At 37.9% G+C, this 14,076-nt stretch overlaps 1 protein-coding gene across 3 annotated transcripts in view; it reads left to right on the top strand.

Moving 5' to 3' along the window:
• Positions 1-14,076, top strand: part of gigyf2 (GRB10 interacting GYF protein 2) — a 135,708-nt gene that overhangs the window by 84,490 nt on the left and 37,142 nt on the right. For 2 of the 3 annotated variants that reach the window (XM_048542022.2, XM_048542023.2), the window contains 5 exons: positions 1,106-1,270; positions 2,460-2,635; positions 4,052-4,211; positions 9,804-9,970; positions 13,331-13,443. In XM_048542022.2, coding sequence (XP_048397979.1) covers positions 1,106-1,270; positions 2,460-2,635; positions 4,052-4,211; positions 9,804-9,970; positions 13,331-13,443 — 781 coding nt within the window. The remainder of the gene's footprint in view (positions 1-1,105; positions 1,271-2,459; positions 2,636-4,051; positions 4,212-9,803; positions 9,971-13,330; positions 13,444-14,076) is intronic. The other variant, XM_059651035.1, reaches the window with a different exon arrangement.

The following is a 14,076-nucleotide window of genomic DNA, read 5'->3' as shown; positions in this document are numbered from 1 at the left end:
TGAGGAAGTGACAGTCATGATTGGTGAGGGCAAGCTGGTGGGTGTTGTCTGTGTGGTTTTTAACAAGGCCTTTGATAAAGTCCTGCATGACAGGCCTATGCAAAAGGTCAAGTCTAATAGCATCTGTGGTGAGCTAGTGGTTTCGGAACTGTCTTAGTTATAGAAGACAGAGTAGCATTGGAGGGATGTTTCTCTGACTGGAGATCTACGACCAGTGGTGTCCTCCTAGGACCTCTCATGTTTGAAATATAGATAAATGATTTGGAGGAGAATGTAAGTGGTCTGATTTAGTAAACTTGTGATGACACAAAGATTGGCAGAGCTGTGGAGGTTTACTAGAGGATTTAGCAGGGGATATACCTAGTCTGGAGACTGGGAGGAGAGATGACAGGTGAACTTCTGTTCACATGCAAGGTGATGCATTTTTTTTTTGAAGATCTGTGGGAGCGAAGTATACACTAAATTGCAGAACCCTTCGTAGTATCACCGTACAGAGGAATCTAGGTATACAGGTCCACAGTTCCCTGAAAGTGACAACACAAGTGAATAAGATGGCCAAGGATGCATATTGCATCGTGTGACCTCATACTATAGAAAATCCAAATGGCATCCACTATTCATCAATCGTATTGCAGCCAATTTGTGTTAATGAAGCACGAATTATTGCAGAACTGTCTATACTTGATTTCAGTAAATAGAGAACTAAGCTGTTCTCTATTACTGATGATAAAATCTTGCATACCTGGTATCAACTTCTCTGGACTTAACCATTGTCCAAACTTGTTTCCAAATTGCAAGTCATGGATATTTTCTGATTGGATGAATCAGATCTAAACTTGATGTGATGTGAAGTTTTCTGATTCTGTACTGTATTCCACTTATCTAATGAAAAGTCTTCATCTTAAAATCTATTCAGCTTCTTTGGTTTAATACACTTTCCAAAAGCTGGCTGAAAGGTTATTTTGGACAGAGATTCAGTAAATCATCAACGTAGGGCAGAAAACTGGAAAGTGGGAGGGAGAGGTCTGATTTTCTTTTTGATTACTTGCAGAATGTAGACGGAGATATTGCCCATTACTTGCAGTAATCAGTATTTATGTTACAGAAGCAAATAAAACTGATGAGACCAAGGATGCTTCCTGTACAAATTCGTTGCCATCTCCTTTGGAGTCTCAGATAGCAATAGTTGCCAGCCCACCCGAAAGGGAAGAAAAGATGCAAGAAAAAACTGACGAAACTGAAGATGCACAGCAAAGATCTGCCAAGGAAGGTATGATTTTATATAAATTACGTTGTGAATGAAAGTTTTGTAATGTTGGAGCATATAGAAGTACCGTGTTCTTCTTAGTCCAACTTTGAAAGAAATCATGGTATGCTAGAAAAGCATACTTTAAATGATTCCTCCTTTATACATTCCCAACTTAGCCTATGTAAGTATGGTGAGAGAGCAGGGCCCTGATTGTAAAAGGTTTCCATTATTTGGCATTAAAGTACTGCACTGGAGATGTGCCTTATTAGAAAGAAACCTAGGATCAATTCTTTGCTAAGCCACAAACTAAAAATCTGAGAGATTAGAAAAATAATTTTTAAAACAACATGACGAATGCTGCAGGTGTCCATTTTAATGTACTTGCCAGATTTTGGGTTAAATGTTTTAAAGGGTTGGCACTGTTGTAAAATAATTTAAACCATTCTGCTTCATGCAAACTTCATATAATTCTGAATTGTAGAAGTTTTTAAACTGTGACAGCTGACCAGCAGTTTTTTGGCTCGATTTTTAGAGAAAACAAATATTTCTGCATCTTATTAATATTGTTCTGTTAATATTTTCATTTCTATGTTTTGTGCAATTGACTCAACTCTGCATTGCTTGTAGTTTGGTTTTTAATTTCCCATTCCATGATCCTAATCTTTTTCTATCAATGATGGATGGTACAATTAACAGAACATCTGCAAATAATGAGGGAAATCTGTGACTTTTGTCTTTGAAGATATTAACTTCTGCATGTTATCTAATACAGAAGAATATAAAGAATTAATGTTCAATGCTTTCTTATGAGCATGTTTTTGTAAACGAATGAATAACTCTTTCTGGGAGAGTTATTCATAGCTGTCAGTTTGTCTAAGTATGTGATTTCTTTGACTTCAACAAAAATGAATTTGATATTTTGTACTTTATACTTGACTTTGATGTAGAGTGATCTGTTAGAAGAATTAATTACTTCCAATGATAGCTTGTATTGATTTTCAACCGCTTAGACATAGATGTGCAAATTTTCAACATTAAATGCAGTTGTAACCAATCTGTGGGACATTTTGTAACAAACTGAATGGAAGTGTATTTTCTGAATTTAATTTTAATTTTAAAATGTTTCTTGTTTTAGCAAAAATCAAATTACTGTGCTTTTGTTTGGTAACTTTTGACATTGATATAAAAACTTGCTTCTTTTGTGTTCCAGTGATGGATACCTCAGCCCCATATCAAAAAACTTTAATTCAATCTGTTAATAGCACTACTACTACAGCTGCTACAACTACAACTACGGCATCTTCTTCACCGACGATCACAAAAGTTGCAAACCGGAGCGTAGCTCAGGATAATGATGATGACGAAGGGCTAAAACATCTTGAACAGGTACACAGCAGGAACAGTTGATTGTAAAATAACTTACTCTTGTTCAGTAATTGAATGACAAACTTCTGTGTCAAAAATGGAATTATTTTTCTCTTGTATTGTAAGTGAACATAGTCTGCAATACAAATTTGGAATGAAAGAAGTGTACAATGATAGCTGATAGAAGTGAATCATTCTGACATATTTCTGGAACTTCTTAAATTTGTATTGCAACTTGGGCTTTAAACAAATACTTTACCATGAATTATGTACTTTGGTAAAACAGACCTGAGTATTGCTCAGAAAAAAAGATTGAAGCTTTTCATCTTGCACTCTTCAGGACATTTCTCAAGAATATCAATTCCAGGGGAAATTTGGCATTTATACCACATGAGAGGAGTGTGTTGATTGATTGGCAAATGGACTCTGTCAGAGGTATTGCCACAAAGACTTCACCCATTAATGCTGATTTAACTAACAAGGATGTTGACTCTGAACAGGCTATTGCATAGAGAAAGAAACCATTGAATGGCTGTCACTTATTTTTGCATTGAAACAGGAACAGTGCATCATATTTTATTTTTGTCTGCAAAGAACAGGGCCCTTTGTATTAATGTGCCGTTTCTGGCACGTTTGTATGCAGTACATTGGAAGCCTGTCTGACAATCCTAATTTGGCTGTGTTGCCTTTTATGAGTTTGTGTGATATAATATGAAAAAAATCTGATCAGATTAGCCATTTGCCAAAAGCAGGCTTTACACTCTTATTTTAGCATCAAGTTTGCACTATGGCCAGTCTTACAGCATGTGCAACAGCAGGAATCCCAGAATGTATGCTAACGAGCAAAGACGTTAGTGAGTTTTGAGAAGATTTGTAGCTCAGGTTGAGGTTCTGGATGTGAGTTTGCTCACTGAACTGGAAGGTTAGTTTTCAGACGTTTCATCACCATTCTAGGTAACATCAGTGAGCCTCCAATGAGCTTCGGCGGAGGCTCACCGATGATGTTGCCTAGAATGGTGATGAAACGTCTGAAAACTAATCTTCCGGCTCAGCAAGCAAACTCACATCCAGAGCAAAGACGTTTTTAATAGACAGCTGTAGAGAACCCCCGTTGAATCTCTCAACTATGATGCCAAGGAAGGGAAGCTTATTCAACTATCACATTTCAGATATGCATTTGGAAAACTGAATAATATCTGGGAAAAAACGAAAAAGCTGATAGTTTCACCATGTCCAGTTGCAGCTGTTATTTTTGTAGAGAGAAGCAGAGTTTGTATTTCTTTGGAACTGTATGGATATATGGGAGCCTATAGTGAAATATGCAAGCAATCCAGGCTCGAATAATCACACATATACATACCTGTTCAGGAGATTTAAACTGAACTCTTGGTACCGGTCACTATTTTACATAATGAAAATATAATTTTTCCCATTCAGGAAGCTGAGAAGATGGTAGCATCACTGCAGGATAATGCCTTAGATGATGATAGACTGTCAACACAAATTGAGGATAAACGAAGTAAAGCTACCTCCATGCCATTGACACATGATGCTGCTATGAAATGGTTTTATAAAGATCCGCAAGGAGAAATACAAGGTATACACATTGGTGTCTCGGAAGTTTGCAATTTGCCAGATGGAAGTACGTCATGACACATGTAAGAGGTGAGGTAAAAATGAATACCTTTGACATCAAGGCAAAATTTGACTCCTTGTGGCATCTAGGAAATCTAGCCAAACAAGAGTCAGTGGAAACAGATGGAAAACTCACCATTGTGTAGAGTCATTGATCTGAAGCTTTAGACTTTATCATAAATGTGATTTGTAAGCCAGTTAGCTTAGTGTCATTTGGAAAATGCTAGAGTTGGTTATAAAGGATGTGGTAGCTTATGTACAACTAAATTATGTAATCAAACAGTCAGCGTGGCTTCATGAAGGGGAAATCAACCTTAACAAATTGTTGAACAGGTAGGAAGCAGAGTAGATAAAGGGGAGCCTGTACATCCAATGTATTTAGATTTCCAACAGGTATTTGATATGGTACCACAATGTAGGCTACTTAAGATAGGAGCTCATGGTGTTTGCATGAATATGTTAGCACAGCTTGAAGATTGGTTGACTAAACAGCAGATACTGAAAATCTGAAGTAAAACAAAAACTGATCGTTAGGAAAAGATAGTATTCATATAGTAACCACTGATTCTGTCCTCCTCCCTGGTCATTTTGGGAAAATTAGATCTGACATTATTTGACCCCAAGACATTACTTCTCCCCATACAAAAACAAAATTACTGCTGAAACTGTCAGCTTCACTTCCAATCTCTCTCCTTCCTTGCTGACCTTCTATGCTCCACTTGCCAGCCTCTCATTTTGACATGTATATCTTGTTGCAAACACATCTTCTCTATCCTTGGTTTAGAATCAGAGACAAACACACAGCATGTAAACAGCATCTTCAGCCCAACCAGTCCATGCTGACCGTAATCCCAAACTTAACTAGTCTCACCTGCTTACAAGTGGCCCATATCCCTCCAAACCTTAACCTGAAAGAACTGCGGATGCTGTAAATCCGGAACAGAAATAAAGTTGCTGGAAAAGCTCTGCAGCTCTGGCAGCATCTGTGATGGAAAAAAAATCAGAGTTAACGTTTCGGGTCTGGTTCTGAGGAAGGGTCACCGGATCCGAAACATTAACTCTGATTTATTTTTTTTTCTTCACAGATGCTGCCAGACCTGCTCAGCTTTTTCAGCAAGTTTGTTTTTGTTTCTTCAAACCTTTCCTATTCATCTAGTAGCACAAAAGTCTTTCAAACATTAACTCTCAATGCATCCACCACTTCCTCTGGAAATTCATTCCATGTATGAACTAAAAACAAACTTCTTAAATAAAAAACAAACATTGCAAAACTGACGGAGCAGTAATGTGGTTTGAAGTAAGGCTAATATGTGACTTGGACTGGAGCTTGCAGATGGTGGTGTTCCCATTAATCTGCTGCCATTGTCCTCCTAACTATTGACGATATGGATTTGGAAGGTGCTATCAAAGGAGGCTTGCTACATTGTTGCAATGAATCTAATATATGGTGCATTCTGCTACTATGGTGCATTTGTGGGGAGGGAATTGAATGTTTGCAGATAGAGAGGATACTGATCAGTTGCTTTGGCCTGAGTGATGTCAAGTTTCTTGAATGTTATTGGAGCTACGTTGCCTAGGTAAGGAAGGAGTCTTGCAGCGCATTGCTGACTGGTCTGACAGATGATGGACAGGTTTGGGAGTTGAGGGTGAATTGCTTTATAGCCAGAATTTTCAGCCTCTGATTTGCAGTTGTAGCCACAGTATTTATATTGGGGTAGTCTCCCTTGTATCAATTTGTGCTGCAAGATCCAGCACTTTAGTACATTTTTATAGTTGGGTAGAGATGGTTTTGAGGATACTACATTTGACTGTTCCAAATTATTACTTGCATTAAATTCAGTCTAGAAATAGCATTATTATAGGTCTGTTTAGGATAGTTCAGATATTGCTGGAAAAAGTCAAAAGTGACGTAATGAGACTTGAAGGGTGTGTGTGTGTAAAAGAAGTGAATTCCATGTTGGGCTGTTGTTCAGGTGCCTTTAGCAACGCAATTAACTTGTTCTGTGTAGTTGGGGCTCGGGGAAGTCATCAAGTAGTTGAGCAGCTGTGTGTAGTGAGGGCAGAATTATGAAGGACATGGAAGATGTTACTGCACAGTTAATGTTTCAGTGCAGCAGAGAATGGGTTTGGAAAACCAACAACCAGTAACGTTTGGTGTAAGTGGGCCAGGTTAGGGCTCAGGAATCAAACAGTTAATTAAATGTGAACTGTTGTAATTGTTGTAAGTATTAATGTTCTTAGCGTGGAGGACAGAGTAAGCCCTGAAGTGGTAGGCCCAGTAGTGAAAGATGGCACCTGAGGATCGGCAACATCGATGTTAGTAGGGTGTGGTGAGGCAGTAGTGATTCTGAGCTGGGTCAGACTTGGAGGTAGGTAGACTTCTATTTAACCTATATATTTTCACTCTCTCTTATTCTTAAACTATCAAAATGATGCCAGGTTATGGTGACACAGCTTTTCACAATTGTATTTCGCTGTAAAATACATATAATGATAAATAATTTATTTAATTTTAATGAGATTTGGTAATCCACAGTGTCACTGAAGTCTCAGTGGAAATTGGAATTTGCTGAATCTTATTTGCTACCTGTTTTCTGTGGAGTTGAAAAGCATCTCTTGGTTAACTATGTATGCAGCATGTTACATTTGAGATTTTAGACTGTTCTATCCTAGCACAGTCTAAACTTTTTTTTATTTATCAATCTTTGCATGTTTGTTGGATAATACTTGTGATAAGCACGTCATTTATTGACTAAAGAAGGTTGATTGAATTGTTGAATCTGATTAACCATTAAATCTAAAAATGTAATTTGGCCAAATCACCTCACTGGTTAAATTTAAAACATGGAGCCAGTAAAGGAGTGGGACTAGACAGAAATCTGTTTCACTGCAACCTTGGCCAATATGACTGCTGCTTTCAAGTTTCTGGTTTAGTGTCAACCCCAGGATGTATGTTCTGGATGATTCACTGGTGATAAGGCTTCCAGTGGCTTCAGGAGTTAGTTAGATTCTCCTTTGAAGCTGGTGATTTGCCTGGCCCAACTGTTGCTTGTCACTGAGCAGCCCAACCCTGAATGTTGTTTGTATCTTGCATGTAGCCATGGCTTGCTTCAGTTTCAGAAAAGTTAAATGGTGTTGAAAACTGTGAGCGAAAGCAAACGTTTCCATATTTGATTAGAGGGGAAATCATTGTAGTGGCTGAAAGTGCTCAAATCAAGAGTGCAATCGTGGCGACTTCTTGACTGATCTGTTGAATGGCTGAGACCCACGTGGTCTTTTTCCTCGTCACTTCCAGATTCAATTACCTTATTCCTCCTTTCAGCGCCACTAAATAGAAATTGAGCTTAGCTTTTGTCTTAATTCGTTACTCCTCTTTATGTTGTTGGGCCTTTGCTGTCAAGTTTCCCAACAACTCCCAAGTTAATTTTCCCATTGTCTTATTCAAATACTCTAAGTACACTTCTATCACTGATATTTTCTGAAATTTAGTAAATCTTGTATATGATGCCTGTTACTAACCTGAGAACATGATTAAGCGCATCACCTATTGGTGTGTAAGGGAGAAAGTATGCCTTTCAGTGAATGACTTTCTTTCTTTTTATTCATTGACTCATTGTTTAGCTGTGCAGGGAGGAAATGTTTAATCACTAGCCTTCTGTTTTTGGATTGGCCAGGCATACTTGCAAACTGTTTGCAACCCTGAGTGGGTTCTGTTAGCTAACTTCATTGTTGAACTTGTCCTAAAGCAAACTACTGCAGGACCTGGAATTCTAGAATTAGAAACAGAAACACTGTAAACACTCAGGTCACACAACAGCTTTGGAGAGAAAGTCACCAGTTTTCTGGTAATTAATCTTTCTTGCTGATCTTGCTTGAAGCAGCCATTCCAGTCTGGGTAGCTCTTGAAGACTGAAAATACCACTTGATTCGAGAAAGGTGTTAGCAGGAAATGTCTTTTGATAGAGAAATTTAGATGTTTCACTTCTCTCAGTTTTCTAGTATTGTAAGTGGAAGCGTCAAAAAAATTCTAGCCCACTGCTTTATAATTTAGACTGAAGTTTTAAGTATCCATTATCAAGTAACAGAAAAAGGAGTTTGAACTTAGAGTGCAGTTGTTAAATAAGCAAATAATTAGAAACAATTATAGAAGTACAGTTAATGTCTGCCTCAAAGTATTTTGGAGAGATAGTAGCAACTGCTGATGCTGGAGAATCTGAGATAACAAGGTGTGTAGAGCTGGATGAACACAGCAGGCCAAGCAGCGTCAGAGGAGCAGGAAAGCTGACGTTTCCAGTCTAGACCCTTCTGCAGAAAATATCCTGTATTTGTTTTCATTGTAATTGCATATTTTACTGTTTTATGTAACTGCATATTAATCTAGCTTGAAAATGACTCTTTGTTTGGTTGCTAATATTTGATCGTGAGATTGGTGACTTGTTTGTTGAGCTGGCTTGTTTTTGTTCAGAAGTTTTGTCACCATGCCAGGTGACTACTTCAGTGAGGCCTCTGAGGAAGCGATGTTCTTCAACTCCACTTGGAATTTACACTGTCTGGTCCGTTATGGTGGGTAGTCTCATTTCCGGTTTTGATCTGCATGAGTTTGACATGGGGTCCAATTTTATATGTTTGTTGATTTGCATTATGCATTGAGAACTATGCCTGTAGGAATTCTCTTGTGTGTCTATGTTTGGCTTGGGCTACTGTGGTTATGTTGTCCCGTAATGCATTCAGCAAACATAAAGTTGCACCCCACGTACAAACACGCACAGAGAGATCAAAACCGGAAATAACACTTCTCACCATTACAGACCAGACAGTGTAAGTTCGAAGGGGAGTAGAACAACATCGCTTCAGCAGAGGCCTCGCTGATATCACCTAGCATGGTGGCAAAATGTCTGATTGAAAACATGCCAGCTCTGCAAGCACATGAACAACCTTACCCATTACTCGAGCTGCAAAATCTTTGTCAAAACTTTAAATATCTGATCATGTTTGAGCAGCAGCAATAGAAGAGGAAAGCAGGCTTTCATTTATATAGCATCTTTCATTACTTACTTGTGCTTAGAAACACCTTGAAGGCAATAACTCACTTTAGATTCCTACCCTTGTTACAGTGGTTAATGTCAAATGTAACTATATAAATTCTTTACCTCAATTTTTGTGGCGCTGAAGTGTGGCAGTGCATTAAAAAAAACATAATTACTGATAAAATTTCCAAATCTTTCCAGGAATTGCTGTTTGAAATTTTTTTTTAAAAAAATGTTGCAAATCTGTAGTGTTAAGTGCCCTGAAGTTAGAGGAGATCTAGTTTGAAAATTATGCTTATTCATTCATTCTGTTAAGAGCATTAAATATAGAAATTGCAGGTTTACTAACTTTCTTTTGTTCTGTTAATATTATATTAAAAGGCAGCCTTGCAATCCGGGTAATACATGATTCTTTGTGCTGAAGTGATTTTTTTTTGCAGAACCTCAGGATAACGTGGCAATACATTATGCCAACATTTTTATTATGTATTTTAAATGTGTATTCTTAATTTATCTACACTCTCTAGGACCTTTCACTAACCAAGAAATGGCAGAATGGTTCCAGGCTGGCTACTTCACAATGTCTTTATTCGTAAAGAGAGGATGTGATGAGGGTTTCCAGCCATTGGGAGAGGTTATTAAAATGTGGGGCAGAGTTCCTTTTGCTCCAGGGCCCTCCCCTCCTCCATTGCTGGTAAGAGGATTTTCATATGATCCAATGGATAGTGCATAAATATTCATTTATGGTGATATCTGTGCATGATATCAAGTCAAAACGTAAGTGAATTGTGTTCAAAGTATTATTCAGCTATTTCTAATTGGATTGGCAAGGCAGATATCTGTAAAGTCGCTCTCCATAAGATAGCATTGTGTAAAGTTTGTTTCATTCATGTTTGCACAATTATATTCACTTTTTTTAAACCCAACGTGTAAAAAGCCCACCATAGGAGCATACAATATTAGTTGCAGGAGCATGAGTATGACAGTCTGCTCCTTCTGCCTGCTCATCATGAAGACTATGGCTGATTTGATTAGTTCACACTCCCAACTAGCCCTGGTAATCTATCAAACCTTTGTTTATAAAGAATCTATCTCAACTATGAAAATGTTTAAACTCCGCTGCTACTGCCTCTTGAGGGAGAGCATCCCAATGATTCATGACCCTTGGAGCAAAGTATAATGCCTCATCTCAAAGTAAGCACCCCTTGTTTTTAAACAGTAACCCCTATTCTTGATTCTCCCATAAGAAGAAACATCCTTTCCACGTGATCGGTGTCATGACCTCTGATATCTTATATTTCAATCAAATCACCGCTTTGGACAGACTAGGCTTTAAACTGTACTAAGTATCCTCAACACAACTCACCCATATCTAGTAAACTATTTGTGAACAGCTTCCAATATATTTGCATCCTGGACCCAGATCTCTTTGTACCTCCAAGCTCTGCAATCATTCATTATATAATTGTTATTTTATTCTTCCAGTCAAAATGGATAATTTCATATTTTCTCACATGATGCTCCATTTTCCAAATCTTTTCCCATTCATTCAACCTATCTATATAGGTAGCAGCCATTGCTCTGTTCCTTGATTCAAGGCATCATTCACAATCTGCATAAATGATTAAGATTTGGGAATCAGAAGTGCAGTTTCTAAGTTTGCAGGTGGTGTGGGATAAGTCAGTATTGGGGAAAGCAAAATGGAATCGAAGATGACACTAATAAACATGTGGAATAGTTATGTGATTGACAAATGCACTTTGATGTTAAGTGTGATATGTTATGCTAGGAGACCAAAGTGATCACATTGCTTGGATAGCAGTCTAAATGGAAAAAATGGAATAATAGAAAGGGTTGCATATGTTAAAATCAGTAACAGTAATTACAGATCAGTAAGGCACTTTCTGAACAAAATTGTGCATATTCATTTCTAGAGTTGGAATTAGTCTTGTATTGATCCTTTGTGTACTGTCTTGGTCTTTCATACGTCTAAACCAATTGTTATAGTTACGTAAAACAATGAGGTAAAAAGATTGACTGAAATAATGCTGGAATTGAGAGGATTTTCTCAACAGAAGCTGAACAGGTTGGAGATCTATTCTCTAGAAAATAAATTGCAGGGAAGGGGTGTTATGAACTAATTGGGCCTTAATTGAGAGAAATTTGATCAGGTAGATGTAGAGAAGTTGTTTCTGGTTGTTGGAAAACAGGAGTATGAGACTATGTCTAACTAAAAAGACAAAGCAGGAATGAAAAGCCTTGATTATTAATTCTCATGAAGTAAAATAAAGTTTTAGAATTACACATGGTATTAAGGTAATAGCTGAAATAAAGTACTTTAATTATTTGAAGAAATTTGATATTTTATAATGTAAAATTAGATATTTGGAGTGAGAGCTTATTCATGGCTAATTATGACTTAACACACTGTTGCAAATAGATTTATACCTTCTGGAATAAGGCATAACTTTTTTTTCCTTGCGTTTTGCAGTAGACTTGCAACGTAACAGGAGTGTTCAAGCCAATTCAGTGGTTTATGGATGGATTTCATCTGAAGTTACTTGTTAGTATAGCTAATGGAGGTTCGGGCACCAATTTCTGGATTCTCATTCTCTATTTTAGATAGAAATTTCTGTCACTTGCAGATTTAGAGATGGTGCATGCAAACTATTTTGCTCTCAATGCAGTCACAAAAATGTGACACTGTGATCAAAAAATCTCAAAGGATGATTACTATGAGGGCCTGTCTTTATAGCTGCATTTCCCCAGATAGGCCTGTAAGGCCATTCTCGTGGGGTTGGATTTTTCAAAAATTTGTTTGTGTAAGTTAATGTTTTCAACTCCCTGTACCCTCGCTCGAGAACATCTGACCCCTTCTTCCCCCCCCCCTCCCCTTTTTTCCCAAAAGTTGCCACTTGCATTTGTTGGGTTAATTGAATTTGATGTTTGATTATATTCAAGCTCACTATTTTTGGCACTTAGTCATGCGTATATTCCCTAGATTCAAGATTTTGCCTATTGTTGTGGGGGAATGGGAAAGAAATTGATAGGCCTTCAGAAGAAAGGTGACCTGGCTTTTAAAGTTAAAAGCTCCTGGTAGATACTCAAAATAACTGACATTACTGTGTCTGGCATAAGGGCTGTTGACATTTTGTAGGTCTGCACTGGTTAGGAGAAGATTAGATTTCCTCGTATTGCACACATTGCATGCTTTTACTACTTGGAGTTTATTACCATGAATACAGTTTTTTTTAAAGAATCTGGCTTACCTCCACTGATTGGATGGTACCCAAAGGTTTTGTGATGAAGTATTTAGTTTTATGCTGACTTTGACATATTCATGCATCATGTAACCTAGAATGCAACAGCTCAATGTTGACCTATTTTTAACTTTTGGTATATGTTATAGTTGTTGTTTGGTTAGCTGAGCTGACTGGTTTTCGTGCAAACATTTCATCTCCCTTCTAGGTGACATTGTGGGTGCTGTGTAGCCTCCATTGAGAGAGGCTACACAACACTGATGTCATCTAGAAGGGAGACAAAATGTTTTGCACGTAAACCAGTCAGCTCTGCGAACCAACCAACAACTATAACCCCCTGCAACCCAAGCTACAGATCTTCATTTAAAATGTTAATTATTACATTATACTAGCCACACACCTGTACAGTAGAACTTTTTAAATGCAGCTCCACAATGCAAATTGTAAATTAAGATTTTCAAGCATAATAAATCTAAAGGTGATACAAAAGTTTAAAACGATAAACTTGGTTTGAATTTGATTAACAAAAGAAACTACAGAAAAATGTAGACAGAAGTATTTGACTTGGGGAAATAACAATGTAATATACTGGACAGCAAGCTTTAGTGCAATGTGGATCAAAGTCCATGTGATACATTATGCCATGATTCAATATTCAGTATAGGTGGTTTGTGGTAGGGATATAATGTTAGAATTGGTTCAGAATGTTCTGGTATTTCAAAACTTATGGATCTGTGTGTATGGACAGAGTGGGCTCGCTTCACAAGTAAGTTCTTATTCTCATTTGTTTTTAGGGTGACCTGGACCAGGAAAGACTGAAGAGACAACAGGAGCTGGCTACCTTGAATTTGTATCAGATGCAGCAGATACAGTGCCAGCAGCTTCTGCAAGCACAGCTTATGACCCGGTAATTCTTAGAACAATAAATTATTTATTCATGAGACTAGATGTTGCCCATCCCCAATTGCCCTCAAAGGTGGTGGTGGATTTTTTTTTGAAATACTGCAGTCATTTGGCTGAATTCTCATTTTTCCAATTTGACTCCCCTGATCTTTTCTGACCGTTGCATCCCCTCCATTGCTGCTGCCTGTAATAAACCAAAAGCCAGGACAGGGGAGAGAACCTCTATCAGGAAACATGGTTATGAATAGGCTCTGACAAGCCACCACTTGCCCATCTGGGAGGGTATACTGTACTGCTAACTGCTTTGAAGAAACTGCGGGTTCACCGACCGTGGATAACTGGTGACCAAGCAGTGGAGCCTGGGTTTCAGTACTGGGGATAGCTCGATTACTGGAGTCTGGGGTCTCAGCCAGACAGAGGTGGTTGTGAAATTGTTGTCCTGAGATGGTGGGCCTTCCTTAAAGAACACTGGTGAATCACATGGGGTTTATAACTATTGATAATTTAACGGCTAATTCTAAAACTAACTTTCAATTCCAGAATTTTATTAATTAATCAGTTGAGTTTAGCAATAATTTGAGTTTTAAAACCACCTGTTGACGTAGTGAGGCTTGAACCCATATTCTGAGAGCATTAG

The sequence above is a fragment of the Stegostoma tigrinum genome, chromosome 14 (assembly GCF_030684315.1).
Source record: "Stegostoma tigrinum isolate sSteTig4 chromosome 14, sSteTig4.hap1, whole genome shotgun sequence".
NCBI classification, from domain to species: Eukaryota; Metazoa; Chordata; class Chondrichthyes; order Orectolobiformes; family Stegostomatidae; genus Stegostoma; species Stegostoma tigrinum.
Note: the sequence above shows the minus strand (reverse complement) of the source record. Positions and strands in the feature narration are given on the sequence as shown.